The sequence below is a fragment of the Chaetodon trifascialis genome, chromosome 10 (assembly GCF_039877785.1).
Source record: "Chaetodon trifascialis isolate fChaTrf1 chromosome 10, fChaTrf1.hap1, whole genome shotgun sequence".
Lineage (NCBI taxonomy): Eukaryota > Metazoa > Chordata > Actinopteri > Chaetodontiformes > Chaetodontidae > Chaetodon > Chaetodon trifascialis.
Genome location: NC_092065.1, coordinates 27,097,845 through 27,120,717, shown reverse-complemented (window position 1 = coordinate 27,120,717; position 22,873 = coordinate 27,097,845). Strand labels below are relative to the sequence as shown.

Genomic DNA, 22,873 nt, shown 5'->3' with positions numbered 1-22,873 from the left:
CTCCAAGGTGGTGTTCCAGTGGACACCAATGGCAGACAAGGCCTTCCAGACTCTCAAGGCATGCTTCAATTCATCAGCCATCCTCCGAATACCCGACCCTGACTGCCAGTTTGTTGTGAAGTTTGATGCATCGGACGTAGGAGTGGGGTCCGTACTGCCTCAACGGTCAGTCTCCGACCAGAAGCTTCACCCCTGCGCCTACTTCTCTCGACGTCTGTCGCTTGCTTAGTGGAACTACGTCATTGGAAACCACGAACTATTTAGCAACTATGGCGTTGGAGGAATGGCGACATTGGCTCGAGGGACCAAGACACCCTTTCAGGTCTGGACCAACCACAAGAACCTGGAGTATATCTGTACAGCCCAGCGTCTCAACTCCAGACAGGCTCGGTGGTCGGCCTGGATCACATAAGATTAAGCCAGATGTCCTTTCCCATCTATTCCATGTTAGGGAGGAGAGTACCACCAAGACCACTCCCATCCTGCCTGCTTCCTAGCTCATAGCCCCAGTCACCTGGGAGATAGAGGAGAGGGTGAGATCTGCCACAGAGAACCAGCCTGGCCCCAGTACCTGCCCGCAGAACCGCTTATTTGTCCCTCAAAACCTGCGCTCGGTCGTCCTCCTGTGGGGGCACTCCTCCAAACTCACCTGCCATCGCTGGAGGAGGACGTGAAGGGCTTCACCAACGTAAGCACAACGTCTGCAACCGGCATCTCACCCGCCAGCTTCCTCCAACCCCATCCTATCCCTCACTGGAGGGAGGAGGGGTAATGACATTTTGTATCTTAAAGGTCAAAGGTCAACTTCACAGTGACATCATAATGTTCTTCAACAACATCCATATTTGAAGCATCGTAGTCCACCACAGGCTCATTGATTTTTGCTCATTTTTAGCTTCAGGTGATTGTTTTTGCACGTTTCTGACTGGAAATTATTGCGTGGAATCATACTGGTCAGTTTGTTTCACCAAACAAACAGACAAACAAAAACATTCAATTCTTTTCAAAACCGTGTAAAAAGTCTTCACTTCATATGAGTCTGGACAGCCGTGTATGTGTGTGTGTGTGTGTGTGTGTGTGTGTGTGTGTGTGTGTGTGTGTGTGTGTGTGTGTGTGTGTGTGTGTGTGTGTGTGTGTCCAGAAAGGGTGAAGTCCCACAGTGAGGTATGTGTATGCCAGCGACAGCTCCTTATCAGCAGCCAGCCTGGTGTGGTTGTGCATGCACATGTGTGTGTGGGGGTGTGTAAGAACAAGGCGTCATGGGCCAGGACTGTGCCATTGTAGCAGCTTAGCTAGCCTCGTTTATCAGCTGCAAACTCACTGGACCTTAACACACACACACCCCTCTGAAGACACACACTCACAATTACACACACACGCTCACACACAGTATAGCGGAGCTATGTGCATGCCTTCAATGTTTAATAAGAGGAAGATGATGCTGGTGTGACTGTACACATGCACACACACTACTCACATTTCGTCAATCCAGACCTACCTTGCCAAGCCTGTATCCTCCCACCACGAGAGAGTCTGAGAGAACATGGACAAGTTTCCTAGAAGGCTGCTTGTGTATACGTGTGAGTGTGTAAGCATCTCTTTCTAAGAGATTATGATTGTTTCTCTGTCCATCACTGACTATTACTTGTGCTGTATTTGTTTGTAAAGTTGTGGGTGTTTGGTCAGGTCTTATGTCCCGTGGTGTCTGTTGTCTTATTGGATACCTAACTAGTGTAGCAACTAAACATTCATTTTATTATTAGTTTTTTTAATCAGTCAGTTAGTCTTTCATGTAAAATACGATAATCCTCCTCAGAAGTTACTACAGCACAGAATGGTGTTGTAAAAAATTTTGACCCCAGAAGGATTTAATTTACAGCGATATGCAACCGTGCAAAGTAGGCAAATCTTTGCCTTTGATACTATAACGAGCAGTTACTGGTCTTTTTTTTACAATATTAGAAATATATTTGAAATTGCTTTAAAATGCACCAGGTAACTTTTGCAGGTCATTGTCAACTCTTTGGAGATGATCTGATTGACACGATTATGATGTGGATATGGCCAGCAGACATCCATATCTGTGATAAATAACAATAAAAACAACAACAATAAAAAGTTTTTTGGCACGTGCTGCTCTGTCTGAGTGGCCTAGACCTCAGTGTTATTTCAGATTCATCCAGTAAATAGTTTCATGTCTGCTGTCTCTTTCTCCCTGTGCTTGCATACACACACACACGCACACACACAATGGACCCAGAATAATGTCCATTGTCCATGTGTTGTGTTTCTTTTTCATTTGACACTGCCTGGTCTTTTTAGCCCTCGCCACTGTAGACGTACCAGTGCTTCCTTTTAGTGCTTGAGTCTTCTGTTGTTTTTTTGACTCCTTTCCATTCACCTCCCAGCCAAAAGGCAAGGGCGCCCAGCTGTGATACGTACAATGTGACACAATGGAGTGAGAGAGAGCGGGAGGGAGGGAGGGAGGGAGGGAGAGGGAGAGAGCAAGACTTCTTCATAAGTTTATCATTTAGTATCCCTCCATATAATCTTCATCTGAGTCAGAATCAGAATCTGCTTTATATTTTTATTTAGTTTCACTCCAGTTTAAAAGACATACAGCTCAACAAGGACAAAAAGACTAAAAACAAAAGACTGAAGAGTAGGTTAAGTAGTGCAAGAATAGATGATAAACAATAAACTACATATACAAAGAATGATGGACAATACAGTGAAATTTACAATGCGTGTTGACTGTGACAGCGAGTGATGAGTGAACATGTGAAAAACTGCATTCATGGATTATAATGTGCCAGTCAGTGGATGTTTTGCTATCAGAGAGTTAGTGACACTTATGACTAGCTAACTGTTCATCAGGTCGATGTCTTGTGGGAAGAAACTGTTTTGGTGACTGGTTGTTTGGGTCAGTAACTGTTGAGGCAGGTCGTGAGCTGACGCAGGAATCCTCTGTTGTGCCTACTTGGTGATTGAGGCTACGTTTGAAGTTCACCATAGGTCCTGGGAGATAGTGGGTCCGAGAAACCTGATTTCTTGGTCTGTCCAGACCTGGTTTCCACAATGCAAACAATGTTGATGAGGGTGGTGATAGAGGGCAGCATTGAGGGGCTTCTCCTCCTGAAGTCCACCGTCATCTTCACAGTTTTGAGCATGTTCAGCTCCAGGTGGTTCTGACTGCACCAGAGGACCATCTGTTCGACCTGCTGCCTGTATGGAGACTCGTCTCAGACTGTCTCAGATGAGGACGATGACCGTTGTGTTGTCTGCAAACTTTGAAAGTTTAACAAATAGGTCTCCCTAGGTGCAGTCATTCGTGTAGAGGGAGAAGAGCAGGGGGGAGAGCACGCATCCCTGGGGGGCTCCAGTGCTGATGGTCCGGGTACTGGACATGATTTTCCCAGCCTCACCTGCTGCTTCATCTCTGTCAGGAAGTTTGTCATCTACTGGCAGGTGGAGGCTGACACAGTCAGCTGGGTGAGTTTTGAGTCGAGGATTTGTGGGATTATGGTGTTGAACGCAGATCTGAAGTCCACAGACAGGACCCTGGCGTATGTCCCTGGGTGGCTGCGGTGTTGCAGCGTGTACTTCAGTCTCATGTTAACCGTGTTCTCCACTGACCTGTTTGCCCAGTAGACAAATTGCAGGGGGTCCCAGCAAGGGGTCTGTGATGTCTTTCAGCTGAGTCAACACCAGTTACTCAAAGGATTTCACAGACATCAGGAAGATGCGGCTATAGTCATTAAATCCTGAGATGGAGGATTTTTTGGCATTGGAGGTATTATAGAGCATTTGAAGCTCTATTCAAATGAGGGAACTTCACACCACTCTTCACTCTTCTTCTTCAGGACAGACTTTCAGACAGTAGGCAGACATGCTGCCTGGACCTGACGCTTTCCTGAACCTCTGTCTCTAGAAGAGGTGACACACATCCTGTTCACAGATCCTGAATGCTGGTGGGGAGTCAGTGGGAAGAATTGCATGGGGTGGGAGTGGTTGTTTGATGCCTGAGCTGGTGTGGGTGATGGGTGTTGATGTCGGCCTCTCGAACCTGCAGCAGAATGTATTCAGGTTGTCGGCCAGTCGATGGTTCTGAGCTGTGTGGGCAGATTGTCTCCTGTTGTTGGTAATGTCCAGCACTTTTCTCCAAAGTGCATTTTTGCTGAAAGGCCGTCTTCCAGCTTTTTGATGTAGTACCTTTTTGCTACTTAAATCTTTTTTGACAGTGGGTTTCTGGCTTGGTTATGCCTCCTCCTTACCCTGGCGAAGCTGCCTGAGTTAAGCCTAAAACCGTGGTTTATTGTTGTATGTGCAGAGGGTTTTAGTTGGCACACACAAGTCCTCCCAAAGACTAATGTAAGATGTGACAGCGTTGGTGAGTTCAACCAGATCTGTGCAGTCAAAGCAGGTCTGCAGTTCCAGTTTTGTGCCAGTGGTCCAACTTTTCACAATCTTCACTACAGCCGAAGCAGATTTCAATTTCTGCCTGTCGGTCGGAAGAAGATGTACTGAATAGTGGTTTCAATAAAGCAGCAGATCTGCAAACGCCCCTGTTTATTTCGTTTAGGAGCAGCAGTTTGTCCATCTTATTAGTAAGAGAGTGGACATTGGCCTAATGTCAAGACGCGAGTGCTGTATGAAATCCCTGCTGTTTCAGTGTAACGAGGGCTCCGACTCGTTTCCCATATCTGCATCTCCTGCAAATCACATACAAAGCTGCTGCTGCCCCAAAAAGAGGTTCAGAAAAGCTTTCTGACTTTCTGAAAAGTGGAGATTTACCAGTGCTGAACAGCACCTCTCCACGATAGAGTATCAGAGAGGGTCTGCTACTCAAACCCTGGCATCCACGGTGCCATCTTTGAGTAATATGTTCACAGTCTTCAGTGACATGACCCGTTTTTGTAACGTTGAACTATATTATCTTTTCCAGTGGTGCTGTTCAGAAGATTCAGTCTAATGCCTAACTAGTGTAAATATTCTGCACTCTGCATATTATGTAAGTTTGGAGCAGATTTTGCTGGCAGTGGATAGTGAGTATGAGCCCGCTAGGTGATTATAAATTTAATATATTGTAGGTCATTTTTAACACTTGAAAGAGCAAGAAATGATTAAAACATAAATATCAACATTCACTGTTTAGACTCAGACTTAAATTTATTGATCCCAATTTGGGAAATTCTTTTGTTGCAACAGCACGTTAAACGTACACATAAACGTGAAATATATACAATAACACACTGTTGAAATGTATTCAGTATGCATTGAACTAAGGACTAATAAGCAGCAGGTAGCAAGCTAATGCTGCTAATCTAGTCAGCAGTAGAGTGCTGGAGATGTGTGCAGCGTCACAGTAATGTTATTCAGACATTATAGAAGTTTAGCTTTCCATGGTTAGTTTCTTTTGTTGATATCATGCTGTCTTTCATATGCATGGTCTCAAAGTAAATTAGTTTTAGGACAGACTCGCTGTCGTTACAGTGAAGGTGCTCCTCTGACTGCACGAGCAGGTTCAGAAAAGCCAGAGTGACTGCTTGTACTGTGCTGAAATGACAACAGAGGAAGACGAGGTGGCGTCTCTTCCTCTTGTACGTCTGGTCCCAGAAGAAAGCTTTATGCCTGAATCAAGACAGAATTAAACAGACAGCAAAAAGAGATTGTAGTGTGTGTGTGTGTGTGTGTGTGTGTGTGTGTGTGTGTGTGTGTGTGTGTGTGTGTGTGTGTGTGTGTGTGTGTGTGTGTGTGTGTGTGTGTGTGTGTGTGTGTGTGTGTTGGTCAGTGCAGGCCGGTTTTAAAAATGCAGGACTTTCTGCCTTGGACTCACAGTTGATAAGCAGTCTGGGGACTCGCACACTCTCCTCTCCCTTTTCCGGAATAGACCTCTTACCCAAAAAATGCAAATTTACTACATTTGTAAAAGCATTGAAATAACTAGCTAAGATAAGAGCTTTCCGAAGGAGAATAATATCTATAGATTTACATTTCATGTTTACTGACATCAGCCTGCTGGAAAACACGAACAAGAAATTTCCAAAGCTCATCCGCTGCGTTTGCTTTGTTTGGTACGTGTGTGGCACTTTAGCTGAAATGCATGTTTCCTGTAGTCTTATATTATGATGAACTTTGGCTCTTGGGATGCATTTCTGTGAGCGAGATAATCCTGACTGCACTTTTGTCAGTAGAGATTTGATACATTAACAATTTAGCGCTCCCATCTTATCTGAATGGCTGCCATGTTTAAAGCCTGAGTTGATTGATTTCTTTTTTTTTTCATCCTTGGGACTAAAATCTGTTACTGAGCAATATATATGTATTAACAAAAGTGGGGGAAATGAGTAGGATCATTAGTTTGTTTCTGAACTGTAAAGGTGGAACCTCCTTAAAGAATTTCTAAATTAATCAATAAAGTAAAAGTCTCCATTTTTTACCCGTAGAAAATACAGTTGATGCGACACCGTTGACCCAAAATCTACTTTTAACCTCAGTTTTAATGTAAGTTGTAACAAATGCTACACAGAAAGAAAAAAAAATCCATGAAAAAGTTATTTTGAAAATGAAAACTATGTTTTGTGTTTTGGGTAAGATGCTTGATTATATGTCTACCCAAACAAACAAACAAACAAACAAGCAGCCATGCTCCAAGCGCACACGCACGGTGTGTATATTTTTCTTCTTACTCCCAGAAGGAGCATGACGAGCAAGTTAATCTCTCCGCTAGCGAAGCAGCGTAGCTCAAAGCTGTTTATTTCCCCTTTCCTCCATGTGTCTCTCTCTTATTGTCTCCTCCTGTAAAACCTAATCAAGTTTGTATCAAACTAAATAATGCCTTCGTGTGAAGTTGGTGTCTTCAGTCAGGAAACACTCCCCAACCTGTAGTACAAGAGAAAGCAATTATGTGATGATGTGAGTGTGTGCGTGTCCCAGTCTGTTATGGTGAGTGCAGACTGCTGGGGGAACTTCTAGTTCAGTTATTTCTGGAGCCTTCCCCAGAGTGGAGGTCCTCCAGAGGAATGCTTTCCCTCTGCTCCTGCCCTCTCTTTCTGCCTCTGTCCTACTCTTTATGATTCTCCTCTCTGCAGCTCTCAGTCCTCACCTATCACCTCTCCTCTCACGTCTGTGCCCTTCCTACGTCTTCCTCCACACTCTGCATCTTTCCACGCGTTCCCCCTTTACTCTTTGCTATCCTTCCTTTCTTCTTCTCTCCCCTCTGCGTCTCCTCTGCTATCGATTCCTCTTCCCGCCACACTTTCTCTGACAGACAGAAAAACAAATGTCAGATCAGAGAAACTCTTTAATCTCAAGCTGTGTTGTTTGGCCCCGAACATAAACTGTGTGCCTGTGTGTGTGTGTGTGTGTGTGTGTGTGTGTGTGTGTGTGTGTGTGTGAGAAAATTAGTGTTCTGCTCAGTAGCTGCACTATACAAATAGTGTGTTTATGTTATATGCTGTTGTGGGTAAGTTCGGAGATGTTGGGGAGGTCGCGTAGCAACTTAGTCGGACAACACAGCACGGCTTAAAACCACAACGACATGAAACAAGAGGAGTGCGGAGAAAAGTGGGTGAAGACATCAGCAGATGAAAATACAGAAGGACAGGAAGAGTGATGGCTGAAGGGAAAAGAAAAGCAAAAACTATGACCTCAAAATCAGATAGTAGAAACATTTCAGATCAAAAGAGAGGGAGAGAACGAGAAAAATGATAAGTGAGGAAGAGTAGAAAAGAGAAACAGCAGAAAGAAAGATGGAGAGGGCGATGAAGCTTGTCTGCCAGGCTTTGTGTGGTTGTTGTTCTTTCTCTGCCATCCAAGCCCTCTGCCATCCATCTAAGCCCTCTGCTACCTCTGTCCCTTTACACACACTCTCACAAACAAAAGCACACACACACGCACACACACACACACACACACACACACACACACACACACACTGACATTGTCCCAAACCCCAGACTAGCCTGGTGTTTCTGGCCAATGGCTCAGTGCTCGGGATGTGTGTCTGCATGTGTGTTTATGTATTTTAAGGCTGTTTTGTGCAGAATGCAGGCAGGCAGAGAGAGCGGTGTTACAGCTGATAAAAGTATTTGGTTAATCAGCTTTTGTGCCCGTCCCCTGACTAGAAGTGCTCGCTTATGTGTGTGTGTGCTTGACATAGGCCATTGAAGTTAGGGGGGGCTCCCAGGGGAAGGGCTGGGGATGGAGATTGGCATCAGCTCTCGGCCTGCAGTAGCGTCACAAAGTCGTTCCTGAGGGACAAGAAGGGCAGCCAATGAGAGAGTCCCTTTGGAGCTATAGGAAGAAAGCAAGTTGGGGTGGGGAGGTGGGGGATATGAAGTAGGTTGGGGGGGGAGAGTAAGAAAGGGAGGGAGGGAGGGAGGGAGAAAGTGAGGAGGCAGGGCGAGAAAAGGAGTAACTGAAATGTGAAGGAGAAACAGAAAGATAGAGAGAGATAGAGAGTCGGAGGACAATTACCCTCTTGCCTTCTGTCCAGCACCAGTTGTCAATCAGTCTGCCCCTCTGGGAAAAGAACCAGCATATCATTGGTTACATTGGCCCACATCCCGCCTCTGTGGGCCGCCTGGCCAATGCATGATTGGCCACAGTGACCCGCTTGTCAGAGAGATCTAGGAACACCAGAGCCTTAGGCTGACTTGGGAATAAATGGCCCTGATACCGTGCCGCGTGCACGCGGGTGTTGTTTAGGAGGAAAGAAGAAGAAGAAGGGTTTTCTTATTGAGGCTGTAAGGAAGGAAGAAGGAGAGCAAGTGGGAATGTGGTAGAAGAGGGGAAATGCAGAGGGAGGTGTGGAAGAGAGGCAGAGGAAAGGAGAGACAGACGGACAAAACACAAGTTGAAAATGGGTGCTGAGAAAGATGGATGTTCAGAACAAAGCATGAAGAGTGAGCAGTTTAGAGATGGAGGGAGAGAGAAACCGTTAAGAAAGATGACAGGATATGGGTCATGAGCAAGGAAAGCAGAAAAAAGTAAGTAAGGGAGGGTGGGAAAATAGACGAGGTTGTAAATACAGGAGGAAAGGATGGAGGTAGAGGAAGGAGACAGTGGAGGGAGAGGAGTAGCGTCGCACTGATTCGTAAAAGTGGTCCTCGCTGTCAACCTCACCCACCCTCACCCAACCTCACCCAAGCAGGATAGACAGAGTATTTCCATTGTACTTATATTTCACTCCATTTCAGAGGCAAATCCACTACCTTTATTTGATAACTGAGTTACTTTGTAGAATCAGATTGATAATAAAGAATATAATCAACAAATAACTTACAATGAAATATTAAGGGTAAGATAAGATGATCCGAGGATGAAATTCACAAGATAACTAGCAGTATGTATAATGTAATTCAAAAAATAGCTCCAGCCTACCTGCTGCAACTTTAAAGTAAGTATTAATTAGGGATGCACACGGTTAACTGTTTAACCGTTAACCGATAACAGGAACGTTAACCGATTAATACTAACGGTCAGTTTTGTTTTTTAGCTACGTAAGTCAATCAACTCATGGGGGCGTGTCGAGTTCGTAAGTTCGTGGCTATTACAACGGACCGCTGGACCGCGCTCACAACAGAGAGCTACGTGACAATTACATGTCACTATATCGATGAGTACTGGAAAGTTAATTCTGCCGTCCTGTTAACGCAGAGCATGCCAGGTAGACACACAGCTGATAACCTCACAGCTAAACTGGTTGATGCAGTGGAGACGTGGGGACTTAGTGGGAAAGTGTCCGCATGCGTCCACGACAACACGCGCAACATCGTGGCAGCCAACTCTCCCGGACGGGTCAGCTGGGACTCGATCCCCTGTTTTGCACATACACTGCAGCTGGTGGTAAATGACGGATTTAATGTGTTTGTGCATCGTGTTATTGTTGCAGCGGGGCGGCTTGTCAGGCACTTCAGCCACAGCACACCTGCATGCAAGGCACTGGAGGCCAAACACGACCAAATGCAACTTCCGAAGCACCAGCTTATTGTGCGCAATTACGCACAAAACACACGTTACATTGAATATTATTTTTTTTATCTCCAGACACGCCGCGGGTCGTCCAGGTTTACAGTAAAATGGTTCGGAATGAAGCCGCATCATCCAGATAAACATTGAGCTCCATCAGAACTGTTTAAAAATCTGATTTCAGAAGCGTGAATCAGAACACACAATTAAAGAAATCACCAGCGCGCTCGCTCTCGACATAATTTAAAAAGCAATAGGAGACGATTGAAGCCTACAGTACTGTTAATTATCTAAATCTTGTAGCTTTTTTTTTTTTTTTACATTTTAGATGAGTAATCTAACTATTTGCCGTCATTGTAAATCTGCAGTTCGGACCGAACAGCGCCGAGTCAGTGACTCTCTGATTCCAACCTTTCCTTACATGGAAAGCCTTGTGGGAATGGTGGGACGTTTGTGTGTCGGAATAGCGGTATTTCGGCATGGTGATATGTCTAAATGGTGGTATGTCGGAATGACGGAATGTCGAAATGGCAGCATGTAAGGGCATTTAAATCTTATCGGTTAATGGTTATTAATCGCTAAAGGGTGTCGGTTAACGGTCATAAAAAAAATTAAAAATGTGCATCCCTAGTATTAATACATCAGTAAGTATAATTCAATAATATACATTATGCTGTACTTTTGCTTTTTGTACTTTAAGTATATTTTGATGCTAATACTTTTGTACTTTTACTTGAGTAAAAGTACTACACTGTGGTCTTGTTACTTTAAATTAAATAAATGATACTAGTACTCTGTCCATCTCTGATTTACAGTGTGTGTTCATTAATATTTTTCTCGTGCTTCTATGCTCATAAGTTCTCACAACCAGCGAATATCAATGTTTGGTGAACTGTGCAAAATAAGCAAGGCAACAAACATTTTTTATATAACATATACAGGCAGAGGATTGATATTTTTTTTCCTTGAATGGGACAGTTGATTTGACCTCCTACACAGAGAGAAAAAAAAATCACTGAATTCTTCTTAACAGTAGGAAGAAAAGGAGATCTGGACACCTGGCTGAGCTCACTGCACTGACTGGATGATCAAAGTATCTCCAGTAGAACAAGCAAGAGTCAAATGCTTATCCATGCAATGATAGCAAAAATATTCAAACTCCATGCCACAAGGTGTAGTAGTAGTAGTGTTGTTGCTGTAATGTTGTTCAGTTTTTGACATTTTTAATAAGGGCTGTCAGAAGCAGACCATGTCATAGACCCCCACAGGAGGCTGGGTCTTAAGTCGAGTTGAACAAAGGGGTAAAGAAAAATTAAACTGTGTTAAGGTTAAGATCCTGCTCCCCACCCCCCCACAGCAGTAGTGGTGGTAGTGGTTGTAGTAGCAGTGGTAACAGCAGCAGTAGCACCACTGGAAGCAGCAGCATTACAAGTAACATCTGTACTTGTTTCCTCCCTCAGTTTAATCTTTCTTCTCTTTTACGTTGATCTCCCTTCCTTTACCGTCCCTCTGCTTCCTGTCTTTCTCTGGTTGTTTTGTCAGTTTATTGTCTTTTTGGCTTGAAAAAAACAAACAAAAAAAAGACACTTCGAATAATGATCTGAGCCTCTCAGTGTCTTTTAGTGGTCGTACTTTGTGTTTTAAAGCCTGGAGGGATTACATTGCAGCCTGTCTTATAGCTGCTGGTTATAGGTAATGTGTTGTTATGTAGATCTTTTAAAAGACATGATTATGTTGAAATAATATGCAAATAATCTGTTTTATGGCCAATTTTGACAGCCTGACTCTACCGTAGGATTGCCTGGTTTAGCAAGAGATATTCTACTTTCAGGTGTGTATATTTCTTTATACACAAGGGCCGGATGATGAGAAAACACGTCATACTGGTGTGAGAAAGGCAGAATCTAACCTTCTTAGGGAACACTTGAACTCTCAAAATGTCCTTTAAGCAGCAGTGTACACGTGCTTCATTCAAACAAAGTTGAAATCAACTGTATGAAATCTGTCTCTCATTTATGTGACATCCTCACAAGTCTACAAGCCAGATTTTCTGGCAAATAAAATAAAACCTTTATTAGTCACAGGCAGCCATAAAATGAGGGGTTCTGTTTTGAATCTTAAATCCATCACTGTTTTCAATGGAAGTGTTAAAAATATGACTTGTGTGTTGTTGCTCTGCACCAGCAGCTGGCCTGAGATGGAAACTCAAATTAATTGTATGTCCCATGTGCTCTATTTGCATATTTGTTGACGGGAGCTTGTCTGGGTCATTGTTGGTGGGATATGTTATTTGCACTCCACTACTCTTAAAATATGCAATATTCACGTGTTTCTATAAAGCGTTTAAGCTTATATACAATAGCCAGTTTAACACAGTTCTAACAGTCCTGTAATAAATCCTCCCTCCTCTCATTATTTTGGAGGATACAGACTTTCTTCCGACAGTTGCATACCTTGATGCTTTTTGGATCCTTTGTCGATGACTGGCGTGTGAGGTCATCAAAGTCAGACTGCCGTGGTTTCACATCAGCTTTTCTGCAGTTTTACTTTCTTTTTGCTGTGATCATCCACACGTATGCTGTTGATTTTATCACCTGTCACTGATGCACTTACAAATTATATGTGTAATGACTGAATTAACCAAGGAACAATCCTGCTAGATGCAAGCTAGCCAAGTTATCCAGTTGAGCTAGCCACCTTTTATTGTAATCCCTCACAACTAACAACACATCTAGCTAAAGATATATATGTGTACTAACAAACAACAATTAATTTGAGGTAAATGTAGGCTAACTGACATCTGGTTAGAGTAGCAAGTCAAGTGTTACTCACGTTAGCTAACTGAATTTACACTCGAACTAGCTTTTAGCTTGCGATAAAGGTTAAGTGAAGCTGACTATATGAACTACCACTGTCAATAAGATTCATGAGAGGTCAGCTAATGCATTAAAATACCAACAAAATGCAGTCTTTTCATAGCTTACTAACGGGAAATACGGAAAATGAAGGGGATTAAGTGCTATTCATTGGAGCTATTGTTAGCATCACGTGTTAGCATAACTTTGTTTTTCTGTTCTTAGCTCCTTAGCTCCTCTCCTCTCCTCCCCTTGCCTTGCTTTGCCTCTTCTCTCAAGGAGAGTTTAATTCATCAATTTGTGGATTTAGGGCGTGAAACTTGGTTAATAATTTCATTGTTTCACTGAGTTATGGCATCCCTCCCTGGTGACGGTTGACCTCCCTTGTCCATCAGATATGGGATCAGAGTTATGTCTGCTCCACGGTGCTCTGTATTACAGGTTGTTTTGGCTGTAGGAGGACAGGATGGCCATGAGAGTATTACATATTGCTGTCAGATGAGTAAGGCCACAGTGGTTTTTCTCTGAGAGTAGCACTCAGTTCATCCGTTAGCTAAAACAGACCTGGTGTTGGATATTCTGTTAATGGCCGTTTTACTGCTGATGTACCTTCTACATGGAGCACCGTGTGATGCGGGCCTCCTTTTCATCCTTAATGAACTGTTGTAAAGAGGGCTGGCTCTGCTTTGGAAATTTGCTCATGGTTTGAAGCAGTTTGTCTTGGCTGTAAACACAACATCTGAACAATCCTGAGCAAGTCTCAGAAGTATCTTTCAAAGGTAAATATGGAAAAGGTTTCCATACTGTTTAGCAAAGCTCTGGCAGCAAGAAATGTTCTGAGTGTGGTGATGTCAGCCGCAAATGCCCATCCTGCCCCCATAAAGAGCAGGCGGTGGGCAGCAATACAGGTGAGCAGCAGGCCACAGGGGGTGCAACTAGCAGTAGCCTGGATGGAAGGGGGGAGGCCAAAACAGGGCCGCCGATGCACTGGAAAATGAAACTGTGGAGACCGGTGAGGTGAGGGATATTAGCTATGATAACCCTGAGGGACAAGCTGTGGAGGACAAAGAATGTAGAAAGCTGAGGCTGGAAACTAGCAGCAATCCAGTCGAACAGTGCAAATGTTGAAAATGAAGGTGAGGACTGGGAGATGATTCCCTGTCACAGTTCTCTGTTATTAAGTCACAGGATGATCAGGAGTCATATTCATTACAGAGATCAATTATTTCCTGGAAATAACATATTTTTTTTCCTGATGTGGACAGATTGTCTGTCTCATTAAGACTGGTTGGTCATGAAAAGCCAAGCAAACAAAATGTTTAACCTTAAAAAAATGAGGAAAGCAGGAAATGTCCCACTAAATGGATAAAAGAGTAATAACAGAAAAGGGTGAAGCGCTGAGAGAGGGTTTCACTGTCCTCTCTTACTTCTTTCTGTCTTCGCTCTGCATGGAGAGTTTAAGAGTAGGAACTTCAAACATCAGGGGAGGGAGGGGGCAGGATAGTAGTACAAGCAGCCGTCAAAGACGTACTTCTGTCGCATAAACTGAGGGACAACCGCAGTTGAACAGTAGTTCAGTCATAGTAGTGGGAGGATGAACTGCAGTACACATGCTTCAGCTGACACAAATGCAGGAGGGGTTCATCCACCATCAGCCAACCTTCTGTCCAGTGTGCTTACAGAAGACGACCTTGCCGTTTGTGGCATTTTAATGTCTGGCTGAACCGTGATGAGACCCTCTGAGTTCTGGAGTCAATGGAGTCTGAGAAAAAATGGTTTTGTCAACTTCGCTCTATGTTGGAGGGAGGGAAAATTATCCTCTGTCTTTTATTTTGTGTGTGTGGTTTTAGTGATTGGGGTGAGGTTTGGGGGGGGGGGGTATTTTGTTATTCTGTTTTAATTTAAATTGCTTGTGGTTTTTTATATTGTGAATGAAAAAATGGACCAATAAAAGGCTTGTTAAACGTCAAAGGTCTCCTCCCCTCCTCTCCTCTCCTCTCCTCTCCTCTCCTCTCCTCTCCTCTCCTCTCCTCTCCTCTCCCCTCCCCTCCCCTCCCCTCCTCTCCTCTCCTCTCCTCTCCTCTCCTCTCCCCTCCCCTCCTCTCCTCTCCTCTCCTCTCCTCTCCTCTCCTCTCCTCTCCTCTCCTCTCCTCTCCTCTCCTCTCTCTCCTCTCCAGCTGTAGCTTACTGTTGTGTGTGAGGCAACATCCGCCAACTTTCATACAGTTAACCTGCTTTTCCGTTATGAGCGCTTAATTCTGATACAGCAAACGGGTTTAAGTCTTTCATTGTCAAGTCGGTGTCAGGCAGGCAGGTCACACCCTCTTATGTAAATATATCATTCATCAAATTTACTTCACGTTGCTGCCATTTCTTAGGCTTCATGTTGGCTACAGGTGTTCAATCACCTGAAAGAGAAGGACCTCAAGCATTCTACAGGCAGTTATGGATGACTCAACCATTAATGTAAGGCAGTGCAGACTCGGCCTTAACCACATTAAAAAGTAAGATTTTAATGGGTTTGGCTTTGTGCTTGCTAAAGGTGACCTAAACAGTGCACTTAAATAAAGCAAATACCACAACCGCACTATGCCACCATTATTTACTATTATTTGTTATTATTTATTATTCATGTGGGATTTTAAAATGTTTCCCAGGAGATGCAGTTTTTGTGTCTTCTTAAAAGAATATTATTTAAAAATTCTCACGACTTATTTCTTTTCAGCTTTAAGGTCAAAGACCTAATTTCCAATTCCAGTCTTCCAGTGTGTCCAATGTTGTTTAGCTGGGGACTTGAGACTCTCATATTGGGAAACTCTGCATTCCAGATACATATACTGGGACACATTTTGCATATGCATGTAAATTTGTCTTTGTTTGTCACCTGGATGCCGTGGAACTGTATAATTGTGTGCCAGTGACTTGTAGCAACCCATTGCAGTGCAGACAGGAGTGCTGTGTAGGTTTGTGCTGCAGTTTGGTGTAGTAGTACCAGGGTTTCTGTTTCTGTGTCCAGGACAAATGGGAGAAATTCTGTTCAAAATCTGGTGTTTACTGAGCTTCAAAACGATTAGTAGGCAGCCTATGTAAAGAATGACATCATGGTTTCACAAAGTAGTTTTTAAGGTTTTCTTGTTTGGCCACGTCTGATGTCTTTCCCAGTGCATCACATTGGCAGATGCAGCACATGAGTTTGTTGAAGACTTTGTGGTTGTATGGATGGACCAGATAGTGTCTTGGAAATGAAAAAGCTTTGTCAGTGGCAGATTAAGCATTGCATCAATGAGGAGCACTGCATGAATGTGAGAGTAGCCTCTGTCAAAGCCACTTCCTCGTCTGCAGAAGATCTGTTTGATAACCAATTGTTACTGTTATCAAATTAGTTGCTATTCATTAAATTTGGAATATTTCATTTTATTCATCTACCACATGATTAGGCGCTCTCTGCAGATAAAATGTGTTTCATCATAAAACACAGAATTCAGAAAAGTTCCAGCAGAAAACACAAAATCTGAAATCTGAAACAGATTCCATAGAAAACCTAAATGCAGAACTACCAAAAGAACATGGTTCTATCATGATTCTGTTTGTCGGGGAACAAAAGTACAGAACATCCCTCAACAAGACCAGGGAAGCCTGGCTCAGACAGAGTGTGGTCACAGCAGGGAACGCTGCTTTTCAGAAAGGGAAACCTTTGATTTAGACCTCTGCCCATAAGCGGTACAGATCCCTCTTTTCACGTAGAGTCTTGCTTCTTGACATCAGTGAGAGAGAATAATCACGTCATCATAGTGTTGTGATGTGTGTGATTGTGGCAAAAAAGGTGGCTTGGCATTAGGACTGGATTAGAAAATGTGTTTCTATCCTTTTGTATGATTGCAAAAGACACTAAATGTTTAGTATCGTATTAGTCATGCAGCCCAAAACATGGCTTAATTGTGTGGTAGTATGCGGTAGGTGTTGTGTAGGAAAACCCCCTCTTCTTAGAGGAAGTTCTTCTCCTCGCGTAGCTCCTCTCATCTGTTTCTGTCTACTGTGTTTGGCAGACGTGTCAGTCATGGTGGGAGGTCTGTGTCTGTGCTGGCTTATGTTCGGGCAGATGCACAGCCTTGAAGTCAAAATCCTGAGTGGTTCTGTCCTGAGTGCATATGTCTCTGTGAGCTGCACTGTCTGTGCATACGTGTTTGTCCAGGGATCCATTAGTCCATTATTAATACACCGTGGTCCACATCTGGCCCTGAGAGCCGGCACCAGCCCTGGCCCCAGATACTCCCAGGAAGATTCCAGATTTGATGCAAATGCTTGAGCTTTGCAGCAGGTGTGTGAATCGCTGTGACGGATGCAAAACCCAGCCAGGTGTTACCTCTGACCAGTAGACGATGAAGTCACTCCACTACCTTGTCAGCTGCTATTGAACACTTGTGTTTTTAGCTTACTTTCAAGAACAGCCTGCTATGAAACACTGAAATGGAAGAATTTTGCTGTGGCTGTGTTCACTTCAGTTCAACCTTTTGGAAATGCAGGGTTTTAGCCTTTTACCCTAAGAAACCTGAGCATTGATCATTTGATTGGCAGGAAGAAATGCAGTTATGTTTTTTTCAAGTTCATGTTTAAAAACTTAAATGTAAAACCCTGTTTTCATGGACCATTCGCTTAGGAAACTATTACACTAATAAATCATGTTAACTAAAAATTATTTGGTCTTCCAACTGGGCCTGTTTGCCATGCAGAACTTTACACCGGCACCAGTTTGTAGTAGTTGTGGTTTTAATGGTCTACATCACTACAAGGGAAAACTGAACACCGACATATTTAGAGATCCAGATATTTGTATCTGCACACACAGTATATCTGAGTGTATGAACAAGTTAACACTGAAAATGGTGTTTGACTGAAACAAGGACTAAGGGTCAAGAGTTTGTTTTTCTTTCCAAAGGAACCCTTCATTGATTTATAACTTCTTGTTTTCATTTGAGGTTTTGGCACAGCTCACGTTTTAGGATGGGGTGGGCTAAGAGGGAGCTGATCAGGATGTAAAGTGGGGTACAACAAGCTGAGACCTGGAGAGAGCTGGGTGAGACCTACGGTTTGCAGAGATCGAGGTGAGCAAGTGAGAAGTGAGGAGTCGCACGGTGGGGAGGGGATATTCGGAAACCCCATTGTGTGGTGGCTCTAGCCATTTCCTGTTTGTGTGCCAGCTGTACTTGTCTCCTTCCTGTTGTACCCAGGAAGTCAGTGTCACATTCCAGCTCTGATCAGCTCTGTGTTCGTGTGTCTGAGGGATTTCAGAACCTCGTCATTGGCAACAGCTGCATGTTTCTTGCTTCCCTGGTCTGTGTTTAAGGGTGTTAAACAGCACACTGTTACAGAGAATAGATGTTTTCAGATGTCGATACGTACACACTCTATGATTCTCATGGTTGTAGAGAAGTTGGGGAGGCAAAAAGGAACACAAAATTAATTTAGAGAACCAGCTGAGACTTGTATTACTGGAAAAGTCACATGGAAACTACTAGATTCGTCTTAAAAATGCCTGTAGTCCAGTTTCAACACTTCAAACTTGTTTTCAACCTGTTGATTTTTGTCATTATGCATTTTGTTGTGTGTTCATTTCTTTCTTTTTTTTTTTTTTGCGTGTGTGTCTGCCCATGTGTGAACCTGTCTGCAGCTAATCTCGCATTGGACCCATCAGCCTAATATTTTCTGTGGACATTTTTGGCTTTATGCTCAATGACCCCTCGTGGTTATGGTGATACCTGCATTTTGAAAAACTGATTTTACTGACTGCTCTGTTTCATACTGCCACTGACCGCTGACTGCTCACACTTGTTGACCAGCTGGTTGGAGCTTCAGCTGATCAACAACTCCTGTTTCCACTACGGACAGCATATGTGGAGGTCTTTGGTGGCATTTTCACTTTGAAATTGACATTTTACATCACATATTGTCTGTCCTTCTTTCCACGATGCTCAGGAGACACGACCTGCCCTGCCCTGCCTTTTCCCCACCCACACGCCCCCAGGCACACCTGGCAGAGAGCTGCACTCTCCTAGTTTCTATCTGAAATATTGTTGAAATATAAAGTTGTGTTGGGTCACATGATGTTGTAAACAATGTTTAGGGCAGTGCTTTTAATGCTGTCCAGAAAAAACTGGTGGTGCTGCCACTAATGATTAATTTAATCAACGACCAAGTGTTAAAATACCTGTCAGAATTACCTACAGCCCGTGGTGATGTCATCAAGCAGCTTGTTTTGTCTGACAAACTGTCCAAAGCCTGAAAGAAAAGCGACAAATCACCACAGCTGAGAAACTAGAGCCAGTTCATGTTTGGTATTTTTACACAAAGAAATGTCTAAAATAAATAAGAGATCATCAAAACAGTTTTGATCAATTAACTTTTTCAGCTGTAAAGAGATTGAGCACATTTTCGCTCTTGATCTTGGGCTTTTGGTCATTGGTAGAAAATTTCAAACCGATTTCTTGCTGAAAATAAATAATAAACATACATTTAAATTAGTTTTTTTTCTCCCTTTTCCTTTCTCCTCAGCAGTAGAAGAAGGGGAGTCTTCAGAGTGTGGAGGGACCTGGGATGAATCAACTGTCCAGACAGGTTCGTGTACAGAGATGCATGCATGTACACACACACACACACACACACACACACACACACACACACACACACACGCTCTTCACACGAGAGGCTTAAGTCTGTACATCTCAGACACACAAACACATTTACATAATATCTATTCCACATGGTTTATGGCCTGCTCAGAAGGGACATGAAGAAGAAACGTTACAGAGATTAAGTCAGCGCAGAAAGAATGAGGATGAGGGATTGGTCAAAATATTAGGAGAGGGAAAACCCATATTGTATTTGTATCTGAAGAGCCAAAAGAAGGAACGAGAAGAGATATGGAAACAGACAGAGCTCTCACTGCTCTCAGGAGTCATCCTGAATGGAAAGAGAGATGACAATGGGGATATGGAGAGAAGACATGGGTGAAAGAGGGACAACAGAGAGATGTGTGTGCTTTGTCTCTGCTCTCTGTGATCTGCTGATATCCTGAGAGGAAGCAATAAAGATGGTCGGGCTTTTCTTTTTGTTCTTTTCTCGCATTTTTGTTTCTCCTCGTGGTTTCGTTCCGTTTCTCCCTCTCTGCCTCTCCTTCGTCTGTCTTCTCTCTCTCTGTCTCTCTTGCTCCTTTGCACCCTGAGATGGAAATTTGAAGTCATCCTCACTCGCCCTTTTTCCTGGATGGAAAAGGAACAACTGAACAGACTGTGCTCTGAAGTTCATGTATGACATGAGAAATAATATAGACTCTGTGTGTACATAGAAGGAAGGTCATTATATGGATTCAATGGACTTACTTTTATTTGCTGTAATTTTGCCTGTGTTTTAAGTAGGACTGCTGATGTGGTCTCTTAAATGCAGCTTTCTTTTTCTTGGAAGTTGTAGGCTCTTCTTCTTCTGTCTCATCATTCGGCCTTTTCCCCTTTCCTGAAAAGCTGTTTTTCACTCATTTTTCTTAGCTTGTGGGCTTGCTTACTCCCGTATCACATGACCAAGACGAGTGGTTTGTCATGTGTACAGAGGCACAGGCGGATGCACCTGATTTTCAAAATAAAACTTCTTTCAGGCTATGATGAACAATAAAATATTTTTGTTCAGTCTCTCTGTGTGGCCTGGTACCGGTCCACAGACGAGAGCAGTGATTCTCAGCTGGTGGGACCTGTTTTCAGCGGTTGTTAAGAAAAAAAAAAAATCCTGTACTTTTATTTTGAAGAGGTTTTTTATGCAGCAGAGTGCTGTCTGTTCGTTGTCTTGTTTTGAGTCGAGGCTTGTCATTGAGGGCTGATGGTGGGTCTGAAGCTAGAACCGTTGAGAACCACTGTGTTAAAGGACACGTTGTCATGAAAATGATAATAACATTATGAGAAAAGTAACCACTCAGAGCTTCATATCAGGTCTTTATAAAGGCAGGAAGTCTACCATATTTAAGGCATAAAGCTTTTTTTCACCTAATTTAATGATTAATGTCTTTATTGATGGGGACACAAAAGATATAATTGTCTAACATAAATGTGAATTCAGAAGATATGAGGTATGAACTGATTGAAGTATTTTGATGATCAGCTGATCTACTTGTAACTTTCTCTATTAATTGTTTGGGCTATAGAATATCAGAAAATAGTAAAACATGTCCTACACAAGTTAGCCGAGCCCATGATGCGTCTTTCAATATCTTGTTTTTTGCAAAGTAACAAATAATTTTATAAAATAATTTTTCCAAAGAAATTTCAGTTTACTATGATAGAAAACTAAGAAAATCACATTTTACAAGCTGGAATTGTGATTCAGATTTACTCATTCTGGTCTATCATTATCAGAAGTGATGCAGATCTGTTGAATGACTAATTGATTAATCCACTTATCATTACAGCTTTAAATACAATTTAAATGACCTGACGGGCATTATTATTAGTGAACACTGGAGAAATGTTTTTTCTGTTAGCTCCACATGCTAACCCTGGCACAACCAGGCTTTTGCCACGTTTCTGGCTGTTGCCATTAGTGCTCAGTAGAGATCAAACTGCACGTGGCTAAACAATGGCAGAAGCAGTTCAACTCCTCATTTGTCAGCTGTAGCTCATATTTTATGCTCTGAACAGTTCAACACTTCCCTTGACCAGATCCCAGCAGAGAAATAAGATACTGCTGAATGTGGTAAATACACCGTTATCTCTCCCTTTACCCCCCCCCCCCCCCCCCGACCTGTGCTAACTTTCCTCCAGGGGCACCATGTCTATGTTCTTGTGTGTGGTGACTGCGAGTGTGAGCGTGTGTGTGTGTGTGTGTGTGTGTGTGTGTGTGTGTGTGTTTAGGCAGTTGGGGTGCTGACTGAGGTCCTGGGTGGCTCCCTAGAACTGCTATATGTGTCAGTTCCTGCAGGAAGCCAGAGTCCCATGACACACAGACACACACGCAGACACACACGCAGACACACACGCAGACACACACGCAGACACACACACACACACACACACACACACACACACACACACACACACACACACACACACACACACACAAAGCACATTGTCCTGCATAACACTGTTTCATTTTGCATTTTACCATCAATTCTCTGTCCCAGCATCCTCAGCATCATTTTTTCTTTCTCTCTCTGCATGTTTATAAGCATCTTTCTCTCGCTCTTTTAGGATTTTAATTTTAGGATGTGTGCGTCACAAAAGCAGTAAGATTTGCTGCCTATGTTCCCGTCAAGCAGACTGCAAAGAGAAAAGACCTTGTTTCCTTTACTTCCAGGGGTTGGGAACCTCCAGCTTCCGGGTCGTATTCAGCCTATGATACCATTCATCCGGCCCGCCAGGAAATTCACAAATACAAAACAGCAATTACTTTTCAGTCAGTGATAAAGAAAATAAATAAGATAAAAGTGCCATGGTAACTGTCAATGAAACAAAAATAGATGTGGAGTTAATCAAAATTAAGCCTGTGCCAAGTGCAACTGAAAACACTGTGCAATCGTCCTCTCTGCAAGGACAAAAACCTGCCGTCTGAATACTGAGGTGACTGTTCATGACTGCTTTAGGCATTTGGCGACAGGTTTCACAACATAAAAAGTAAACAAAAGGAACTGAACATATTTGCTTTGCAGTGGAATCAGTTGAGGTGCCTGACTAGCTAACATAAAATCTTTGAGCTGCAAAGCAACAACCTACTACTTTTCAAAACTGACTTGCAAAGATTTTGTTCCGCTCAAGACTGACTGGCCAAAACCTGCAAACCGGCAGTGAGTAGCATCTTCGTCACTACCATCTGACATCAGACGCCTCACCAAAGAGAAGCAGTTCAAGTCAGTGCAGAGGTTAGTCTGATATATGTGTTAATATTTTAGTATGGCCAGGGGCGCCACCAAGGGGGGGCAGAGGCCACCCTGATACGAGGGCTGGCAGGAGTGAACTTCAGAGACATTTGCAGATGTCTCTGATGAAATCCTCCTCTCTTTCTCTAGAATC

At 43.2% G+C, this 22,873-nt stretch overlaps 1 protein-coding gene across 4 annotated transcripts in view; it reads left to right on the top strand.

Annotated features, from left to right (window-relative positions):
• znf423 (zinc finger protein 423) overlaps positions 1–22,873 on the top strand; it is a 163,046-nt gene that overhangs the window by 8,070 nt on the left and 132,103 nt on the right. For 3 of the 4 annotated variants that reach the window (XM_070973118.1, XM_070973115.1, XM_070973119.1), the window contains exon 2: positions 19,377–19,439. In XM_070973118.1, the coding sequence (XP_070829219.1) occupies positions 19,377–19,439 (63 nt within the window). The remainder of the gene's footprint in view (positions 1–19,376; positions 19,440–22,873) is intronic. The other variant, XM_070973117.1, reaches the window with a different exon arrangement.